Source organism: Bos grunniens, chromosome 1 (assembly GCF_055505025.1).
Source record: "Bos grunniens cultivar Pamir isolate PY7600 chromosome 1, Bosgru_T2T1.0, whole genome shotgun sequence".
NCBI classification, from domain to species: domain Eukaryota; kingdom Metazoa; phylum Chordata; class Mammalia; order Artiodactyla; family Bovidae; genus Bos; species Bos grunniens.
This window is the reverse complement of record NC_141165.1, coordinates 146,991,096-147,013,807: the sequence shown is the minus strand read 5'-3', so window position 1 is coordinate 147,013,807 and position 22,712 is coordinate 146,991,096. Positions and strand designations below refer to the sequence as shown.

Here is a 22,712-nt window from a genome sequence, read left to right as displayed (position 1 = left end):
GGGTTCCATCCCTGGGTCAGGAAGATTCACTGGAGGAGGGCATGGCAACCCACTCCAGTCTTACCTGGAGAATTTCATGGACAGAGGAGCCTGGCAGGGTACAGTCCATGGGGTCACAAAAAGTCAGACACAGCTGAGCGACTAACACTTACTGCTGAGAATCAATCTGAACATATTCCAAACTGTTGTTGGCAATGGTAGTTATCATGAGAAAAACAGAAAAAGAAAGAAAAAAAAAAAGCTGTTTCAGGAAAAGTGTGGGGTCTGGGAAGAGTTCCTTTTTAATCCAATATTCAGGCCCTCCTGGGAGATATTCCAAGTTTATAGGCTATTTATGGGCTAAATGTCTGCTTTATTTTTCTTGCCTTCCTTTTGTCAGAAAACCAATTTCTCAACACTTCAGTGCTTTCTTTCCTTCTTGATGGAGAAGTTTACTTATACCTGAGGTTCCTCCTTTTAGGTATGAGAAGAGAAATTAAGTTGCTTCAGTCGTGTGCAACTCTTTGTGACCCTTGTAGCCCCCCAGGTTCCTCTGTCCATGGGATTCTCCAGGTAAAAATACTGGAGTGCTTTGCCATGCCCTCCTCCAGGGGATCTTCCCAACCCAGGGATCAAAGGCCTGGGTCTTCTCTCGTGTCTCCTGCATTGGCAGGCAGGTTCTTTACTACTAGCGCCACCTGGGAAGCCCCTTACCTCCCCAGGTGATCCTTAAATATTCAAAAGTTTAAAAATGCATGCTTATATGAAACAGCAAAAATACAAGGAATTCTTAAAGGTTTAAGTTATATTTATGTTGGTCTTGAACACAGAAGAATGGCGATTGTTGTCATGGAAAATTAATATGTCCTGGTAAATTTACCATGTGGATTTTTGGTGGTGCTTATTTCCAAAGCAGTGATTGTATAAAATATTAAAGTGAAGCATTATTAACCTTGAAGTTCAAATTCATTGAGAATTTGTTTAGGTGTGACAGGATTGATGGCTATGTTTTCTTTCTCCACGTTAAACTTCTTATTAGCTGTGAAAAGGGATTGGCATAAATGGCTTATTAACTTTGATTAACTATATCTGAAAGACATGAACAAGCATAGGGCAGGCTCCAGTCAGAAAATGCTGTCACTTTCAATATTTTCCCCATTTCCTCTTTTATTTGATCTTTCAGAAACTGTGAATTTACTATTCTACCTACCAGAATCTTTTCTTCCCTCTTTAGATTTTTCACTTTCTATATTATTGATACATTTTACTCAGCAGTTTAAGTGACAAATAGTAAAGCTTAATTTCGGAGGATTGTCAGAGAATCTAACACTAGCCCAGGAAGTGTGTGTCTTCTTAGAGAATTGGCAAAAAATTACCGAGACAAGGAACACTGGGTACCAACTCTAGATATGAGACCCAAGAGCATCTCGCTCTGTTAATCAACCGTGTATGTATTTTTTTGGATCGTGAAAGTAGTAGTAAAAGTGTTAGTCACTCAGTCGTCGACCCATGGACTGTAGCCCACCAGGCTTTTCTGTCCATAGAATTCTCCAGTCAAGAATACTGGAGTGGGTTGCCGTTCCCTTCTCCAAGGGGTCTTCCTATCCCAGGGTCAAACTCTGATCTCCTGCATTGCAGGCAGATTCTTTACCGTCTAAGCCACCAGGGAATACAAATTATATTTTTTGCTTCTTAAAGAATCTCCTGTGGAGACTTGGCATAGAAATCATGCACCATCTGTTTTTTTCTCCCAGAGTGAATAGATGGCATAACTGCAAATGTCTTAGACACAGAGGATATGGTCATTTGGGTTTTTCCCTTCACCTAGAGTGAAGTCAGGTAGTCAAGGAGAATACTTTAGAACTTTCTTGGCAAATGGCCAGAAAAAGTAAAGAAAATGAAAAGCCCCGAAGGTCACATATTCTCTCCAACCTTGGACTGCCTCACATTTGCCAGAGATCACTTCCTTGTCATTTTTATGAGAGGGGCAGGACCTGAAATTCAGTGCGCATTCTTGGTGACCCACTGGCAGTTTACCCTCCTTTTCTCATCTTCAGCTATCACCCTTCCAAAAAAAAAAAAACAGAAGGAAGAAAGCAATAAAATCCCTTAGAGAAAGCTGTTCTGACCTTTGATCTTCCTTTGATCTGGATATGACTAGGTGGGTGTCTATTCCACTCAGGCTGCCATGATAAAATACTGTAGACTGGGTAGCTTAAACAACAGAATTCTTTCTCACAGTTCTGGAGGCTAGCAGTCCAAGATCAAAGCCTTGGCAAGTTTGATTTCCCCTGAGGCCTCGCTTCTTAGTTTGCAGATGGCTGCCTTCTCACTGTATGTGAGTGAGAGAGAGATCTCTGGTGTCTCTTTCTCTTCCAGGCCTGTTCCCGTAGGGCTCCCTATGATCTCATTTTACCTTAATTCCCTCCTTAGAGCTCCTTTCTCCACATAGAGTCACATTAAGCGTGAGGGCTTTAACATATGAATTTGGGGGAAACACAGTCTATTCCGTAACGGTTGACTACACCATGCTTTGGGAGAGATCCAGTGTACTCCATGCTCAGTATGCCTCATCCGTCATTTCTTTAGTGCATATGGGTTCTTACATCCTCAGAAAATCGAGGGAAGCCATTAAAAAGTTTTCCCTCTTTCCTACCCAAAGTCATTGCGATCCGTTTTCTCATCAGCAGTCTTCCACTCTCTCTGTGAACTTCAAATATAAAACCACTTGGGTGTATCAAAAGCCTACCCTTGACCTAGAAGGATTTGATGGAATTTTTAACATTTGGTTATTTGGCTGCATCAGGTCCTGGTTGTGACTCAGGATCCTTTTTTGTGGCTCGAGGGCTTCTCTCTAGCGGTGGCCTGCAGGTTTAGTTGCTTTGTGGCCTGTGGGATCTTAGTCCCAGACCAGGGATAAGAACTCATGACCCCTGAGATGACAGGCAGATTCTTAACCATTGGACCACCAGGGAAGTCCCTGATTGGATGGATTTTTAAATGTTGTCTCTTTTACTGATTTCTCCGTGTGTGCTCAGTCGCTCAGTCGTGCCTGACTCTTTTGCGACCCCATGGACTATAGCCTGCAAGGCTCCTCTGTCCATAGAATTCTCCAGGCAAGAATACTGGAGTGGGCTGCCGTATCCTTCTCCAGGGGATCTTCCTGATCCAGGGATCAAACTCGTGTCTGCTGCAGCTCCTGCATTGCAGGTGGAAACCTTACCACTGAGCCACTGGGGAAGCCCCAGTATTCACTTACTGAGATAGTGTTATAGTTTCCTAGAACCACCAAAACAAATGACCGTAAACTGGATGGCCTAAAAACAACAGAAATTTATTCTTTCACCATTCCGGAAGCTTAAAGTCTGAAATGAAAGTGTCTATGGGGGCTTCCCTGGTGGCTCAATGGTAAAGAATCCACCTGCCAATGCAGAAGACACAGGTTCAATCCCCAATCCAAGAGGATCCCACGTGCCGCGGAGCAACCAAGCCCATGTGCCACAACTACCAAGCCTGTGCTCCGGAGCCTGGGAGCCGCAAGTCCTGAGCCCACGTGCCACAGCTACTGGAGCCTGGGTACCCTAGAGCCCACGGTCCGCAACAAGAGAAGCCACCAAAACAGGAAGTCTGCACACCACAGCTGGAGAGTAGCCCCCACTTGCCACAACTAGAGAAAAGCCCTTGCAGCAATGAAAACCCAGCAGAGTCAAAAAATTATTAAATTAAAAAAAAAATTTTTAAGTGTCCCTGGGGCCATGTTCCCTCTGAAGGCCCTAAAGGAGTATCTGTTTTGTTCCTTTTCCTTGTTCTTACTGTTAGCGACCATCCCCAACAGTCCTTTGGCTTGTAGATACACCAATCCAGCCTCTGCCTGTCTTCACACGGCGTCTCCCCTTTGTCTCTGTGTCTTCTCCATACGACCAAGAACCCACCTGACTCCCATGGTGTCCTCTCGATGCCATATTGGATTGAGAGCCTTACACCAGTATGATCGGATCTTTACTTGATTCCATCTGTGAAGATCCCATTTCCAAATAAGGTTATATTCATAGGCACTGGATGTTACAATGTCAGTATTATTTCGGGGGCAGGACATAATTCAGCCCATTCCAGGCAGTTGCTTTTGTTGGTTTGTTTGAGGTGCATACCGCAAGGCATGCAGGATCTTGGTTCCCTGACCAGGGATTGAACCCAGGCCCCCTTGCAGTAGAAGCATGGAGTCTTAACGACTTGACCGCCAGGGAGGTCTCAGGCAGTTTTATCTTTAATTTCCTTTGACTTCTACAATCCCAAAACATTGTCCAAGTTTCTTTCTAAAACATGATCAAATTTAAGTCAAAGGACTGCATGCATGTTTTTTGATGACCTCTTTTTTTTAATTTATGACCTCTTCATTAAAAAAAAATTTTTCCATATATAATTGGTTCAAATTGTGAAAGACTTTTAAAAATGCTTTGCATTTGCTTGAGGCTGATTAATAAGTAAATTTGTAAACTACGACTGTTTTAATTAGCCAGGGTTAATTAATGTTTACCACACTTGGAAGATGAAAAGACATGTATAAATGCACTGTAATATGAGTCATTTTTAAATTTGTTGTTGAAACTTAAAGTTTATTCAAATAAAGACTGCTTACATCACAAACGCACACACAATAAGCTGTTGGAGACCTGTGGTAATTAGTGTCGAGGGCTTTAAATTTTGAGGTTAATTATATTTTATCGAAGATGGTCATGTTTTAATACTGTATATTCAGAGAAAGCTAGTTATATTTTTAGTTTGATTGTGTAAAAGGGAGAGAGAATAGAAATCTGAGACCAAACTGGTAACTCTTTATACAGTATACCATAATCTAAGATGAAGTCTGTTTTTTGTTTTTATTTCTGAGTTTTTTATTTTTTATTTCAGAGCAGGGTAGAGGAAAGAAAAAGGTTACCTGTGCTGAGATGAAACTATCACATTTAAGCAGCTTTTCTGAAGAAAAAACATTGCTAGAATTCTATGTAAATTTTCAGCAGGAAAAAAGTCAGGGGCTTGGATGAGATCTAATGCCAAGATTGGAAAGTGTGGAGATTAGAAACAGTTTGGAAGGAAAGACTAGGGCAAGATCTCTCTTAAGAGGCAGCAGGCAGCATTATCATGGAAACAGTTGTCTCACGCATAGGATGGTGAGGACATGGTTATCTGGGGTAATTTTCCAACATGTTCAGTGGAACACAGCTCTGGTTCACAGGTGACAAAGGAAAGCTGGCCTCAGGGATTACAGCCCCATTTTACCCTCCATCATTGTCCAAAGGGAGAGCATATTCAAAGGTAAATTACAAAAGGGTTAGAGCTCCACTTTATTTTTATCTCCTACACAATTTTCTCACTCATTCTTTGCATAAGGTTGCTTTTTTTTTTTTAATCATCTCATAGGTGCTCATACTGAAATGATTTGACTTAAGAGCGGGGTGAGGGGAAAGACCTACAACTCTTTATTTTGTAGTTCTTAACAGTAACCACCATCTGATGTTATTTTTAACCATGGCAAAATTCTCTAAAGAATTTTCACTAAGCATGTGATGACACTTCACTACAGATGAGACTGTTCATTATCTAGCAGAATTCAATACATGGTGAATCCCTTTGGGGGAATCTGATGTGAACTTTTTTCCCAAAATACCTGGGAAGATGGGAAACCTCCCATTTTCTTTCCCGTGCTTCCCTGTAGGCTGTTGCAGCATTTACATGCGTTCTCCAGACCATAGTTCCAGGGGCTCCAACCCTCTCCACCGTGATATGGAATATCGCAGACTCCACACGTCTAAATAGAACCTGTCTTTCTGCCCCCAGTCTGTGCTCTTTTGATGGACACAACTCAAGTCAAGAATGCAAATATTAAGCAGCCTCCTGACAGCACCTTTTTCCTTTCCTGGTCACAATTCCCCTTCCTCACCTCCCACCACCTGCAAAGTAGCTCTTCGTGTTCTTTGTATCACGTCCGGTAGTGTCTTTCTGGTTTTTATCACTTGTGTGCATTCTTGCCCACTATCTCACCCATTTTTGAATGTCAACATGTCTTTTTAGGATTTTATAATCCCCAGTTTCCCCCTCTGTCCTTTTCTTTATAATTTACCTAAAAACCAACTGCAGGCCACTCACTCAACTCATGGAATCCCCTTAGTCTGTATTTTGCTAACGGCATATTCTTCCTGCGGGCCAGCGTATTCTTTTGCCCTGTGTATATCCCACAAATTCCAAGTCCTTGGCTCCTGTCTAAGCTACTTCCCTTTTCATCTCCCTGTGTTCCAGGAACCAGAAGAGTCCCCACAGGCAGAGGCACCCCTTCCTCTGTACCTTGGTCCATGGACTTGTGTCCACTAGGACTGTAGTCGTTCTTCCTTAGCAAACCTGTAATGTCACCATCCCAGCCCCAAAGGCCCAATTTGTTTCTTTCTTGCTCTGTCCACACCCCTTACCAGAGCATTTGTATACGAATTACTTTTCTGCCCATCTTTTCTCTGGTGCCTTGAGCTTTGAGTAATAAAAAACTGCCTTAGTTGTTTCCTACACTGGCCTGGAAGATGGTAGGATTGCTCAACAGCTGAATGCGTGAATAAATAAATTAATGAGCTCACTAATTAATAATAAAATGATTTTAACTTTCTTGGCTCCAGATTAATTTTTGTAAAGTGAGTCCTTTCAGCCACACTTCATCTGCTCTATTAATACTTCCCTGAAGACAGTCACTTTCCACCCATCTCCAAGCTTCAGATGCCAAGCACTTTCCATCACCAGGCTTGGTTCCCCTGCATTGTAAGAGGATCCCAAAGTCCTCTAATGCAGGAGATAAAGGACCATTGCTGTCCTAAAAATGTTCCCTGCAGAACGAGTTTTCTGTTAAAACACAAATAGGCCAGTGTGCAGAAGAGCATAGAGGCCTGGTGTGGTTTTTTTAATCTGTATAAATAAACCTTTCAAAATAGCTTCAATGTCTACAAACATGATACCTTGTCTACAGGAACAGGAGCATCCTCCACTATGATTTGTACTGGTCTTATCCACACTTGCCTGTGCTCCTTATCCTAATCAGCATAAATCGTAGGCTCTTTGGAAGTGAAGTCACCTATGTAGGAATGTTGAAAATGTTACTTTCTACCATGAGCTAGCCAGCCTTGCTAACCAATCCTTCACATCCTTCAAAATATAGGCATGCCTAAGGGATATTGTGGGCTCAGTTCCAAACCACCAGAATAAAGTGAATATTTCCATCAAGTGAGTCGTGTGAATTTGGGGATTTCTGGAGTGCATGTCAAAAGTTACTTTATGCTGTAGTCTATTGTATGCAATAGCACTATGTCTAAAAATGCAGTGTACTTAACTCTGCCTAGAAAATACCTTCTTGCTTAAAATGGTAACCATCATCTGAGCCTTATCAAGTTGTAATCTTTTTGCAATGCTATTGTCAAAGATCACAGATCACCATCCAAATATAATACTTGGATTATATCCAAGAATATCTAAGAATTTTTCAAAAACTTTGAAATATTGTGACAATTGCTGAAATGTGATCCAGAAACAAAAAGTGACCAAATACTATTGGGAAAATGGAATCGAAAGACTTGCTTGACACAGGGTTGCCACAAACCTTCAATCTGTTTAAAAAAAAAAAAAAGGCAGTATCTGTGAAGTGCAATATAGCAAGGTATGCCTGTTTAGACTTCAGTCAATTAAGCATCTATCAGATATGAATCAATTAGCATGCACTGTCTTTACTGCATAGCAGAGAATGACTGCTAGCTGTTGAGAAGGGCACAGCTGCCCTTTCCTTTGGATTCCTTTCATCCCCCTAGGATGTCTTTTACCCAAGTAAGAAAGATTCCTCTCACAAGTTTGGGAGAGGGTGCAGATCAGACAGGGCTTCCCTGGTGGCACAGACGGTAAAGAATTTGCCTTCAATGCAGAAGACCCAGGTTCGATCCCCGGGTGGGGAAGATCCCCTGGAGAGGGAAATGGCAACCCATTCCAGTATCTTTGCTTGGAGAATCCCATGGACAGAGGAGCCTGGTGGGCTACAGTCCGTGGGGTCATAAAAAGCCAGACACGACTGAAGCCACTTAGCATGCAGGCACGCAGATCAGACAGGACCACAGGTACAGTGTGCAGGTTGGATAGGACACAGTGGTAGGGGCTTCATTCAGACCCCCTCCCTTGTCACGTGCAGCTGGGGGTACAAGGTGGAGCTGAAATCCAATCTACACATAGCATAACAAGCCTGTGCCCTTGTGACTCAGTCCCCAAAGAAAGCATCCCATGGGCTGGTAAGGGCCTGGCCTTTCTCAGGAGTAAAGGTGATGTTTTCATCTCCAGCTGCTCGCTCTTAGTTGGTTCAGAGCCCAGAGCCGAGGTGGAGAAAATGGGACATGATGGGTGGGTGCCCGGAACACCCCAGCACCTGCAGTGAAGGCTTCAGGGAAATATATGCTCAGACTGTATACAGCTGCCAGAATGACTGTGCATTTATAAAAAATGTATTCACAGGCAGTTAAACTGTCACTTGAGTACTTTGTAAAAATAATCTTCCTCCTCCTTTCTTGTGCTCACTAAAAGCTAAGCAATTTTTTTTTTAAAGGAAATGTGATACTGATCCAGATAGAGCAAACCTCAGGTTTTATTTCATGTTTCCAATTGACTATATAGCTGAGGACTTCGGAGTAAAAACAAACAATAAAGTGGACCCACTGCAGAACAACCTTCCAGAGAACTGAGAAATACATAGTGTGGAATGAACTGGAGAGAAATTGATTTCTTGTGATTTCATCTCTTTACATCTTCAAATCTGATAACTCCAATTCTAGGCGCCTTCTTCCCTATTCCTGAAAAATTCAGTCTCCTTGACCACAGTCATAAAAAATTAAATAATGAAGTGATGATGGGATGAGATGAAGTAGCTGATTCCCTAAAGAATAAAAAACTATTTTAAAAATTGCTCTTGGTGGGATGGCAAGTGAATTATTGTTTCTTTTATTTTCTCTATTTCTTGCACTGAATTTGACTGTAGCTAATTACTACCAAACTACATTTTTATATAAAGAGGAATCACAGTGAAGTTCTACCTTATGCTGGAGGAGGTTTGAAGAGAAAAATTCTATATAATTATGGGGACTTCCCTGGCAGTCCAGTGGTTAAGACTCCACACTCCTCATTTAGGGGCCCACGTTCGATCCCTGGTCAGGGAACTAGATCTCACATGCTGCAACTAAAGACTTGGCGCAGCCAATTAAATAAAATTTTGAAAGAAAGAAATTCCATATAATCATCATTACTTTGAAACTCCTTGAGCTTAGCCATAAAAGCATACATCTCTCAACTAGCCTAAGACAGCCAGTTTTTCCCCTAGCATGTGAAGAGATAGCTATTTGCTGTGTTGAAGACCACAAGAAATAATTAACTTGTGTGTAAGGGATGCAGGCATAAAAATCACATTTATTTTTATCTTAGTTTGTAGAAGACATATAGCTTGTATCTGCTTACATTAATGTACATAAATGTATTTTCACTATATATATACATATACATACATATACATATATTTGTTTTTTTTAAGAGTTTACTTTTGGCTGCATTGGGTCTCATTGCTCTGCACGAACTTTCCCTAGTTGTGGTGAGAGGGGGCTGCTCTCTGGTTGCAGTGCGTGGGCTTCTCACTGTGGTGGCCTTGCTTGTTGCAGAGCACAGTCTTTAGGGCACTTGGGCTTCAGTAGTCATGGCACACAGGCTCAGTTGCCCCTCAGCATGTGAGATCTTCAGGACCAGGGATCAAAACGGTGTCCCCAGCATTGCAAGGCAGATCTCTAACCACTGGGCCATCACTATATGTATAGTGGTCACTGGACCATCGATATATATTCCTTCACTATATATATTAAGCAGAAGAAAGCACCCACATATGTACAGGCTAAAGCTGGCACTACAGTTTTAGTGCCATAGTACTGAAGGTTTATGTATATATTTATTTATTGGGTTGTGGTACTTGGGATCTTCAGTCTTCATTGTAGCATGCCAGATCTTTAGTTGTGGCATGTGAACGCTTAGTCACAGCACGTGGGATCTAGTTCCCTGGCCAGGGATCAAACCCAGGCCTCCTGCATTTTAAGTCTTAGCCACTGGACCATCAGGGAAGTCCCTGAACTTTTTATAATAATGTACTTCCAGACTTAAAGAATAGTTCTGAAAACATTGCATAAAATTTCTTTTTTTAAAAGTAAGTTGCAAAAAAGATGGGAAAGGAGAGCTTCCCTAGTGGCTCAGTGGTAAAGAATCTGCCTGCCAGTGCAGGAGATGCAGCTTCAGTCCCTGGTCCGGGAAGATCCCACATGCTGTGGAGCAACTAAATCCGTGCACCGCAACTAACGAGCCTGTGCTCTAGAGCCTGTGCTCTGCAACAAGAGAAGCCACCACAATAAGTCCATGCAACAGTGAAGACCCAGCACAGCCAAAAATAAATTTAAAAATTCTTAAAGCTAGGAAAAAATAAAAACCTAGTAATTTTGTACCTTAAAAAAAAAGTAAGTAATTAACTTGCAGACATCTTGGCCCTTTACACCTAAATTTTTCACCATGGGTTATTTCCTCAAAGCAAGGACATTTCTTTATATATGCGAGTCACAGCCTCAACACAGCGTACTACGAGATTCTTCCTGTGATACGTAAACTTGGTTTTTAGGCTACATTTTAGAATATTTTTCCCCGAAGGGTTACTTAGACTCCCAACTACCCAGCCAGGCGGGACCAAGACTCCTAATGTAGTTGGAAATACAATCAGGACGTTGGCAAAAGTTCCACAAGTAAACATGAAAAGGAACTCTTCACTCTGTGTTTAGAAACCGGGGAACCTGACTGACATCAGAAATCTCTTGATTTCTGACTGCCGTGGGTAAATTCTAAGTTCTTTGATCTGTGTTGTTTGACAGTCGAAAGGAAATTTCTCTTGACAAGGGACTTCTGTATCCTCCGTCTTAAGCGAAACGAATGATGCTTCAGGAAAATATCACTTGCAATAAGGAATGTTCTCACATATGACGTGCAGCTATGTCTGTATCTCCCTGGGGACACTTTGTTGCCATAAGTGGACAAAGCATGCTCCATGTAAAATCCATGTCCAAGAAACCACTAAAGAAAAATAAACCCCGACTCAGATAGTGGAGTCTGAATTTTGAGACCATGAGAGATTTTTGGGGATTGATAGTGTAGCTAAAAATAAGAGGACTGACCCAGTTTGCTGGGAGGTCAAAATGAAAACTAGATTTGTGTAACAGTATTGCTTTGTGATAATATACCTCATTTTTTCCTCTTGTTGGAACATATGGCAGCATTGACTATTTAAAGAGCTCAAGATCCAGAGCAGTCTAAATTATCTTAAATCTGACTCAGAATCAGTGAAACCTGATGACTGTTCATGCAGCACTCATATTTATGCCAGTCTACCAGAGGAGGAGAAATCTAAAAAATGTGGGAGGTGGATGAGAGGAGAAACTGCTGTTGAGGGTAGACCATCACAACAGGAGTGACAGGTAAGGTCTCACCTAGAGAAGGGAGCAAGCTTCCCCGGTGGCTCAATGGTAAAGAATCTGCCTGCAGTGCAGGAGACGCAAGAGAGGAGGGTTCAATCCCTGGATCGGGACCCTCCCCTGGAGGAAGGCACAGCAACCCACCCCAGGATTCTTGCCTGGAAAGTCCCTATGGACAGAGGAGCCTGGCGGGCTACAGTCTATGGTCTCGTGTAGAGTCAGACATGACTGAGCGATTAAACAACACGGGAACTAAGATCCTTGGAACAATTAAGCCCATGTGACACAACTAGAGAGTCCCTGTGCCCCAACAAAAGAATCTCAAGTACTGCAAAAAGACCCGGTGCAGCCAAAGAAATCAGACCAGATCAGTCGCTCAGTCGTGTCCGACTCTTTGTGACCCCATGAATCGCAGCATGCCAGGCCTCCCTGTCCATCACCATCTCCCGGAGTTCACTCAGACTCACGTCCATCGAGTCAGTGATGTCATCCAGCCATCTCATCCTCTGTCATCCCCTTCACCTCCTGCCCCCAATCCCTCCCAGCATCAGAGTCTTTTCCAATGAGTCAACTCTTCACATGAGGTGGCCAAAGTACTGGAGTTTCAGCTTTAGCATCATTCCTTCCAAAGAAATCCCAGGGCTGATCTCCTTCAGAATGGACTGGTTGGATCTCCTTGCAGTCCAAGGGACTCTCAAGAGTCTTCTCCAACACCACAGTTCAAAAGCATCAATTCTTTGGCGCTCAGCCTTCTTCACAGTTCAACTCTCCCATCCATACATGACCACAGGAAAAACCATAGCCTTGACTAGACGAACCTTTGTTGGCAAAGTAATGTCTCTGCTTTTGAATACGCTATCTAGGTTGGTCATAACTTTCCTTCCAAGGAGTAAGTGTCTTTTAATTTCATGGCTGCAGTCACCATCTGTAGTGATTTTGGAGCCCAGAAAAATAAAGTCTGACACTGTTTCCACTCTTTCCCCATCTATTTTCCATGAAGTGGTGGGACCGGATGCCGTGATCTTAGTTTTCTGAATGTTGAGCTTTAAGCCAACTTTTTACTCTCCACTTTCACTTTCATCAAGAGGCTTTTTAGTTCCTCTTCACTTTCTGCCATAAGGGTGGTGTCATCTGCATATCTGAGGTTATTGATATTTCTCCCGGCAATCTTGATTCCAGCTTGTGTTTCTTCCAGTCCAGCGTGTCTCATGATGTACTCTGCATATAAGTTAAATAAACAAGGTGACAATATACAGCCTTGACGAACTCCTTTTCCTATTTGGAACCAGTCTGTTGTTCCATGTCCAGTTCTAACAGTTGCTTCCTGACCTGCATACAAATTTCTCAAGAGGCAGGTCAGGTGGTCTGGTATTCCCATCTCTTTCAGAATTTTTCACAGTTTCTTGTGATCCACACAGTCAAAGGCTTTGGCATAGTCAATAAAGCAGAAATAGATGTTTTTCTGGAACTCTCTTGCTTTTTCCATGATCCAGTGGATGTTGACAATTTGATCTCTGGTTCCTCTGCCTTTTCTAAAACCAGCTTGAACATCAGGAAGTTCACGGTTCACGTATTGCCGAAGCCTGGCTTGGAGAATTTTGAGCATTACTTTACTAGCATGTGAGATGAGTGCAATTGTGCGGTAGTTTGAGCGTTCTTTGGCATTGCCTTTCTTTGGGATTGGAATGAAAACTGACCTTTTCCAGTCCTGTGGCCACTACTGAGTTTTCCAAATTTGCTGGCATATTGAGTGCAGCACTTTCACAGCATCATCTTTCAGGATTTGAAATAGCTCCACTGGAATTCCATCACCTCCACTAGCTTTGTTTGTAGTGATGCTTTCTAAGGCCCACTTGACTTCATATTCCAGGATGTCTGGCTCTAGGTCAGTGATCACACCATCGTGATTATCTTGGTCGTGAAGATCTTTTTTGTACAGTTCTTCTGTGTATTCTTGCCATCTCTTCTTAATATCTTCTGCTTCTTTTAGGTCCATACCATTTCTGTCCTTTATCAAGCCCATCTTTGCATGAAATGGTCCCTTGGTATCTCTGATTTTCTTGAAGAGATCCCTAATCTTTCCCATTCTGTTGTTTTCCTCTATAAGTAAAGTAACAGTTTTAAAAGATAACAAAAAAAGATGTTATAGCTGGACACAGTTGCACAGGAGCCCCACAGTGATCTTAACCTCCCAGCCTTGCCCAGCAATCAACTGGACACCACAAAGGTTCTCCCCCAGATCGAATTTTAGACAAATTCTGCTCCATTGAACTACAGGGCAGTCCATGCTTAGAGGTAAGTTCGTTCGGTCTTAGGGGAGAGCGCAGAAAGGAAGGATGTCCTTTGGTGCCCTCTGCGTTTTTAAGTACATTCTTTTTCTCAGCATCTGAATAATAATAACCTGTTTCCTGAACACTTGCCTGCTCTGGCTCCTATGTAATTTCCTGCCTGACAAACAGTCTGGCAAAAAAAAAAAAAGGCGGGGGGAGACATTCATAACTAGTCTTTCCTGGAGTTTTCTGGTTCAGAAAAATTTTATCATGATGGTAGCTTGAAGGCAATAGGGTGGGTTGGGTTTATGAACATGCCTTGAAGGTGCGTTGGCAGCCAGGTTTCTTCTGCGACATGGTTTCTGGGCCATACTTAGCTTTGACACCTTGCTTTGTTTTGAGGCCTGTCTTCTGTGAAGGGGATGCTGAGGCCATTGTGCAGTGATGCCTTTGTATAGATACACCTTATAGCAGTGGTCAGACTATAATGTGCTTAAGACTGGCCTGGGATCAGATGTACCATGCTAAGTGAAATAAGTCAGATAAAGACAAACTATATGATGTTACTTCTATGCGGAATTTAGAAAATGCAATGAACTAGTGAATATAACCCCAAAAAAAGCAGACTTCAAAATAAGAACAAACTAGTGGTTACCATGGGGAGAGGGAAGAAGGAAGGGGCAATATAGGAGTAGGGGAGTAAAAGGTACATACTATTAGGTATAAAATAAGCTACAAGAATATACTATACATCACAGGGAATATAGCCAATATTTTATAGTAGCTGTAAATGGAGTAACCTTTAAAAATTTGAGCAAATTCCAGGAGGTAGCAAAGGACCGGGGAGCCTGGCATGCTGCAGTCCGTGGGGTCACAAAGTGTCAGACATGACTTAGCGACTGAACAACAACGTATTATACATCTGTAACTTATATAATATTGAAAATGGACTATACTTCACAGTTTTTTAAAAAATTGCCTGGGGACCATGTTAAATGTGCAGATTCTGTTTCCCTAGCTCAGGCTGGAACCTGAGATTATGATTTCAACAGGCTCTTGCGGGTTGCCCACATACCAAGATAAGAGAATTCAAAGTGAAGAAACTATGAAAACCATCTATCCAACTCCTCCTAATTTTATAGATGAGGAACGCAAAGCTTAGGGAGTTTCATAGACCATGGTCACATTGAAAGTAAAAGTGAAGTCACTTAGTCGTATCCAACTCTTTGTGACCCCGTGGGCTGTAGCCTACCAGGCTGCTCCGACCATGGGATTTTCCAGGTAAGAATGCTGGAGTGGGTTGCCAGTGCCTTCTCCAGGGGATCTTCCCAACCCAGGGGTCGAACCCAGGTCTCTCTCATTGCAGGCAGATGCTTTACCGTCTAAGCCACGAGGGAAGCCCGGTCATGTTAAGTACCATATAGTGAACAGCATGGTAGTTACATGCTAAGCCATGAATCAGACATGCACGGACTGTGATTGGAAAATTAAATCTGATCTCATAGTCTTGGTGTGGGCAAAGTGCCTAGCACAGATGACAGCAGATTTATAGTAGAGCTTCTCAATAGGGAAAAAATTACATCCCTTTTACAAATATGCCTGCTGCATCTGTGGCAGTTGCAAAGGGTGGGGTTGGGGGAAAATGCATTGTTCAGAGGTGTGGTCCTCAGTGCTTTCAGATACATAAGTAATTATTTATTAAAATGTAAGAAATGATCACATGAGACTCTCCTGTTAGACAAGGTTGAAAAAAAATTTCCATTTGGAGGAGAGGCTGCAGATAAATGTGTCTGTTTCCACCAGAACCAGAAAATAGGAGGGAAATGCTAACAGTGATGCAAGTTCAATTCTATATGAAAGAAAAACCAGCAAGCCTAGGCATGTTCACCAGTCTCCAAATCAGACCTTTACTAGCCGTGTTTCACAGGGGAAAAGACAAGAGGTTGGACCTCCTCTGTATGACGGAGGTTCCCTCCCTGCCCCAAATGTGTTCAAAGGATGGAAAAGGTAGTTCAGTAATTACACCTGAAGCTTGTAGAAGAACTGACTTAATGTTTATAAAGTTCATTTTCATGAACTTAAATGTGACAGTAAAACTTTTAGGAGGAGTGAGGCAAGTGGATTAATCATTAAAAGGACCTTTTCCTATTCAGAAGCCCTTTTGTTGTAGCCACATGTTCCAGGAAACACACTCACTCAGAAGGGCAATGCAGATAGTGGAGTGCAGTTTATTACACCGGCGGGCCCAAGGCAGAGTCTCCTCTTAGCCAAGGACCCCGACCAGCATTTGTGAAAACCTTATATACCCTAAATGTATATGGTTCCCTGAAACTAGTCTGAACAAAGGAAAAAGAAAGATACAATCAAAGTTAACCGTGATCATATGCCTTAAGCCTAGGTAGTTAACAGTGGACAATTATCAATAGGCCTGTGGTCATACCCCAGTAAGCATTATAGAATGTATGATTCTGTTCGGTTACACAGATAATTAGGCTATTAATTAGGGTATTTTTTTTAGGCAACAGAGAGCCCTGGGGCTCTTCCTTCCAGGGGCCTGGTTTTCCAGTTGGTATATCATCTCCATAGATACTGGGCATATAGCTCAAAGTCCACAGTCTGGCCCAAGATGGAGTCCTGCTTTCAAGATAGAGCCTGTTCTGTTTCTTTCTTCACTTTTATGAGGCCACTTCTCTCAAAATAAATTATCATCGTAGTCTACTGCTTCTCCAAGAACAAAATATGTTAGTCATTTGAAGATGAAATCAACCAGGGATCTCTTTTGATGTTGCTTTTTTTAAAAATACATATTTTAAATATCTTTAATGACAGCTATGTGGTGAGATGTTTTGTTTTTCTTATTTGCTAAAAGTATGCCTGATATGGTCTTCCCAGGTGGCAGTGGTGGTAAAGAACCCACTTGCCAATGCAGAAGACGTAAGAGATGGGGATTCGATCCCTGAGTCGGGAAGATCCCCTGGAGGAGAGCATGACAGCCCACTCCAATATTCATGCCTGGAGAATCCCATAGACAGAACAGCCTGGCCAGCTACAGTCCATAGGGTCGCAAAGACTAGGACACAACTGAAGTGGCTTAGCATGCACGCACGCACATGCCTGATATATATCCTCAAAGCATTTTTGAAAGGGCAGCATACAATGGGTTTGATTGCATGTTAAATATCTGAAATTAAACTTCTTTTTGTTGTTTAAACTGCAGATTAAATATTACCATCACTGAATTTAGTTGAATATTTCCACTTTTAACTACAAGGCTCATAAGCTAGGGTATTACAGAAGATATTTGACTATAGAGGTAACTGCTGTAATTTGGGGCAGTAACAATTAGCTTTTAGGAAAATAAAGAGTCTTTTGAGAAATGTGCCTAGTCTTTTAGTTTAATATAGCAGTTGGCAAATGTAGATGCTTAAAAGCTTTGAAATCCCAATATATGCCATCAAAGTGCTGTAATAAAATAATAAATTAACTCAGATAAAAAGATTATCCATCAGGGCCACCAACATAGTAGAAGTGTGGTTTCTCTGTGATCAGTCTGACCATAAAATTCAAAGATAAAGTTTCACTCAGAATGAACAATGAGATAATTGCATTTAGTTCTGGATTTTTTTTTTTTATCATAGGAGGAATTGTTTGGTATGAATTGTGTTAACAGTTGGTAAAAACCCGAGCCCTTAATAATGTCAATAAGTCGGTGGCTGTCTTAGACATTTTATGATCACAGAATTGAATCCTATTCCCGCAAACGGTAATCCATCATTTCCACCCTCTTTTCCTCCTGTAAACACCACGCTGACTTCATTGTTCCAAGTGAGATGACCAGAGGGGGCTGTTTCTAAATCTCCTGTGTCACATTGAGATAGAAAAGTGGATTTCTACTTTGGTACCAAAAATGTCTTTCACGTCTAAGTGCTTTTCACTCTACTGAAAATGTAATGTTTCTTGAATATTTCATTCTTTCATTTTCTGAAAATGAATATAATAAACCAGGAAAATTAACCACCATGGGGCTCTCTACATTTTAGTGGCCATTTGGAGGAAATTTCCTGCCAACGGTATGAGAGATAAAAGAGAAATGAAGGAACACCATGATTTGCTGCAATCTGAAATGCTGTGCGTGTTTTATGAAGCGCAGATGTAAGATTTTCCACTGTGACAGCTCCCTTGTTGTTATTGTCACTCAGCCATGTCCAACCTCCTTGTGACCCTATGGACGGTAGCCCGCTGGGCTCCTCTGTCCATGGGATTCTCCAGGCAAGAATATTGGAGTGGGTTGCCATGCTCTCCTCCAGGGGATCTTCCCAACCCAAGGGTCGAACCTAATGCTCCTGCATTGGCAGGCAGGTTCTTTACTGTCTGATGGTATGTTTTGAAAGGAGATGCAGCAGAGGAGAAAGACGGGATATTTGGGTTGAGAGCCCATGAGGAATGTTGGCAGGCAGGGCTGTGTACCCCACAGAAGAGAAGGCTGGCACAGAGCTTCATGTCTGCAAGGCCACACCCGGCAGGGCTAGGGGCTTGTTGCTTTGTTGCCTCAGAACACGTATCATGCAGCCCCTGGGAGCATTTGAGGAAGACGGATTGTTTTCAAGGCAAAACAATGAGAACTGTTCAGGAGTGGAACAAGCAGGCAGCCTGTTACTTACGCTTTTCTTGTTCTTAAACATGTTCATGGAAAGACTAGAAATTCACCAGATATGTCCTTCAGCTTGAAAGAAACTATATCTGGCTTACTAAGCCCAGTGCACTGCAAACACCCCACCGAAGCATCCTATCCATTCCTCTATGATCCCTGTCAACTAGGAGAATCTACCTGTGTCTGGAGGGAAGGACCCTTCCAGGTTTCTCACTAGGGGAAGTGGTGCACCTGGTCAGAGCATCCACCTTGGTCTAAGCCATCCTCCCAGGGCTCAAATCCCACCTTGGGCATTGCTAGCTATGATTCTGTATAAGTGGCTTATCTACCGTGTGCCTCAGTTCTCCTGTCTATAGGGTGGAGGTGATAACAGTACCCATATCATAAATAAAATCGTGCCTAGCAGACAGCAAGCGGTAGCTGCTGCCACTGCTTCTGTTGTAATTGTTGCTGTTACTCACCCAAGACATGGCTTTTGTTTGGTTTAGATGAGCTGCTGCAGAAAGAACAGAACTACTCGGACGATGTCTTGGCCAACATAATCAGTGAACCGAGGATCAGCTACGGCAATGATGCTCTCATGCCATCTTTGACCGAAACCAAAACCACCGTGGAGCTTCTTCCCGTGAATGGCGAGTTCAGCCTGGACGACCTCCAGCCCTGGCATCCTTTCGGGGTTGACTCTGTGCCCGCCAACACGGAAAACGAAGGTAAGAAGCCCAAGAGGGAACAACAGTAGTCTGGTACATATGTAATCTCTCTCACATTCCTAAAGGGTGACTTTCTATATGAATTTTTTTTTTAATGCTTTCTCACCAAGAAGTATTTTGTTGGTTCTGGAATGAAAGCACAGTATCCAGTTAGTGTCCTTGAGACAGTGGCCTCAAATGCCCACCTTCAAAGAAAACAGGTGATGGAATTACGGAAATCGCAGTTCACTCAGTGGACAGAGAAATTTCGATGGGGCCTGTATAAATGGAGGTTTGAAAGGGACCCAAAAGGTCCTCGTCGGTTATTCATTTTAGTGCATTAAATTTCAGATTGCATTAAATGTGAAAGGCAAAGATAGAGAAACACTCAGGTCATGAAATGTAATTTTGCTTAAGAGTTAACACAGTTTGAGGTTTAGAAAGTTAAATACAAAGCATTTGTCAAAATTAAAAAGCACATTAATCTTAATGTTACTTCCTTTGATAATTCAAAGAAACAAGATTTTCTCTGTCAATAAACTGGCACAATGGATTATATATATACCTTCTTTCGCAGGGATTTCTTAGCAGAACTTTTCAAATAGTATCTGTTGGGCAGAGAGAATTTTTTAGTTCTTATTCCATTACATGTTCCAGAAGTATGAAATTTCAAACAGGGGAACACCTTGATTTTGAGATACTAATAGTTTGTTTTTCAAGAACACAGGATTTTATCTGTCATTCTTCTTTGTTTAAGTGACGACTTTTGATGGCAATATTTGTAATATGGATATTTGTAGTATGGATACCTCAAAATACAGTCAGGCACTCCTCCGACTAAATATAAATCCAGTTTTAGATCTTAAGTGCACTGGAGCAACTTTCTTTAAGAACCATTGCAAAAAATCTTTAACATAGACTGCTTTCATAAGAGGGGTAATCACCACAAATTTGTTTTATTCATTTGGAAAAAGGTACCTTTTGGTAATCATATCAGATACAAACAGCAATGTTATTTATAATATAAAAATAATTAAGACTACCATTTATAAAAACAATTCTAACATGGAAAAAATATAAGGAGATTTAGTATCAGAGCTGGGTGACTTATGAAATTGTATTATTACTAGAATGCTACTTGTGTCATTTTTTTAAAGATAAATATATTTTGGTCATTTAAAATCCTCATCATTCAATCTCAAATGAGAATTGTTTGCGAAAAATGTCCAATCTCATTTTGTAAATAGAACGCACACAAGATTTCCTCTTTTTTGTTAAGATAATGGGTTGTTCAATTGACAGAAAAATAGGTAACATGTATGAGGTCTCACAAACTTTAGTAGCAAATTGCAGTCCTTTATGCCCTTTTTATACCAAATAGTGTTAAATGTGTAGTTTGTCATTTATGTCCAGGTTTTAGCTTTTAAGAGAAAAACTTAAATACATAGATTATTCTCTATTTTTATTAAAAATTACCCCTGCCACTGAGAACTTATTCATCTCCAGTGTGCTTCTAAAATTATAAAGAATTGCCTATCAATTGCTTATAATTTAAGACCTTTCACATATCTTTTAAGTATATATTTTCCATAAATGAAATGTTCCCATTTAATATTTTCAGTTATGTATTGATTTTGGAAAAGTAGGATAAAGCGTACTTTAGAGTTTACCTAAATCATTTTTATGAACACACACACAAGTAACAGAGACTATAAATTGTAATTTATTTATGGGTAAAGTTTATGGGAAGAGATTTATAAAGCTAACAACAGAAGCTGAATTAGCAGCAGAGTGAAATTAATTCACAGATATTAACGTTGATGTTTGTTGTAATCTTCGGTATTTCCTTTAAAAATGTGAATCATGCAAAGCTTAATGAAGATAAAGATACTGTAGCCCTGTTTATGTTAACTCTTCAAATTTAGTGAAGACAAAGAAGTGCAGTGCGTAGCTCCACACAGCACAATAGAGAATAGCAAAAAGTTATAATAATCCCTGAAGGTGTTGCCTTCCCTGAATTTCAAAATTTCCCTTTCTCTGTCAAGTATTAAGAGCTTAACTGCTTCATATGTGAATATCAGCCTACATGTTTCCTTGGTTGTCTTTAATGAAGGAAATTGAACTTTGCATTTATTATATTAATAACATAAATAGTACCAACAGTTAAATAAATCTGCCTTCCTATGCCCTGAGTATTTTATCTTGACCCTATATGTATTCATATACATATACATGATCGTGATTAAAAATTACATCAGTTCAGTTCAGTTCAGTCACTCAGTCGTGTCCGACTCTTTGCGGCCCCATGAATCGCAGCACGCCAGGCCTCCCTGTCCATCACCAACTCCCGGAGTTCACTCAGACTCACATCCATCGAGTCAGCGATGCCATCCAGACATCTCATCCTCTGTTGTCCCCTTCTCCTCCTGCCCCCAATCCCTCCCAGCATCAGAGTCTTTTCCAATGAGTCAACTCTTCACATGAGGTGGCCAAAGTAATGGCGTTTCAGCTTTAGCATCATTCCTTCCAAAGAAATCCCAGGGCTGATCTCCTTCAGAATGGACTGGTTGGATCTCCTTGCAGTCCAAGGGACTCTCATGAGTCTTCTCCAACACCACAGTTCAAAAGCATCAATTCTTCAGCACTCAGCTTTCTTCACGGACCAACTCTCACATCCATACATGACCACTGGAAAAACCATAGCCTTTACTAGATGGACCTTTGTTGGCTTCGTTAAAAAAGCTAATATTCTCATTAAATAAGGATGTTATTGAACAACAGCAAATTCTTGCAGAAGAATATTGGAGGCAATAATAGTTAAGATCTCAGAGTCTGAGTTCTGGTTTTCACCATCATCAGACCAACCCTCCTTTTCTAAATGTTGAAAAGTCTCCTTAATGAATCTTAAAATGAGCTGACAGTGTTTAGGGGGTTAGTAAATATAATGGACGTCAAAGTAAATGTTTCAATAAGTGTTCAGGCTTGACTACCAGTGGAAAACATAGCAGTCAAGTGTCTGCCCCCTTATGGATGTAACAAATATAGATGCAGACTGATACGGAGGTCCTAAATTAAAGTTTTTCTTCATATTATCCTTTGGTGGGCTCTGGGAAGATCCAGGTTACAGTAAGAACTGTGCAGAAATGATTTGTGTTTACATGTAAAGCTGAGTGAGGTTCTGGGCTCACATAATCATCAATACATAAATGTCCAGGGCTTCCCTGGTGGCTCAGATGGTCAAGAATCTGCCCTCGGTGTGGGAGACCCTGGTTTGACCCCTGGGTCAGAAAGATTCCCTGGAGAAGGGAATGGCAACTCACTCCAGTATTCTTATATTCTTGCCTGGAGAAGTCCATGGACAGAGGAGCATGGTGGGCTACAGTCCATGGGGTCACAAGGAGTCACATATGACTGAGCAACTAACATGAACAACAACAGAAAGTGCAGCAGGAGTTTAGGAAGCTGTGTGGGATGCAGGACAGTGTTTATTTGTATGAGTTTGCCCTGTGCATTCTGTCTAGCATCCTAGGTCCCCAACTATTAAATGCCGTTAATATCCTCCCTCCTTCTA

General features: G+C 41.5%; 1 protein-coding gene across 8 annotated transcripts in view; it reads left to right on the top strand.

Moving 5' to 3' along the window:
• Positions 1-22,712, top strand: part of APP (amyloid beta precursor protein) — a 311,691-nt gene that overhangs the window by 261,479 nt on the left and 27,500 nt on the right. For all 8 annotated transcript variants that reach the window (XM_086412582.1, XM_086412572.1, XM_086412568.1 and 5 more), the window contains one exon: positions 18,941-19,162. In XM_086412582.1, the coding sequence (XP_086268708.1) occupies positions 18,941-19,162 (222 nt within the window). The remainder of the gene's footprint in view (positions 1-18,940; positions 19,163-22,712) is intronic.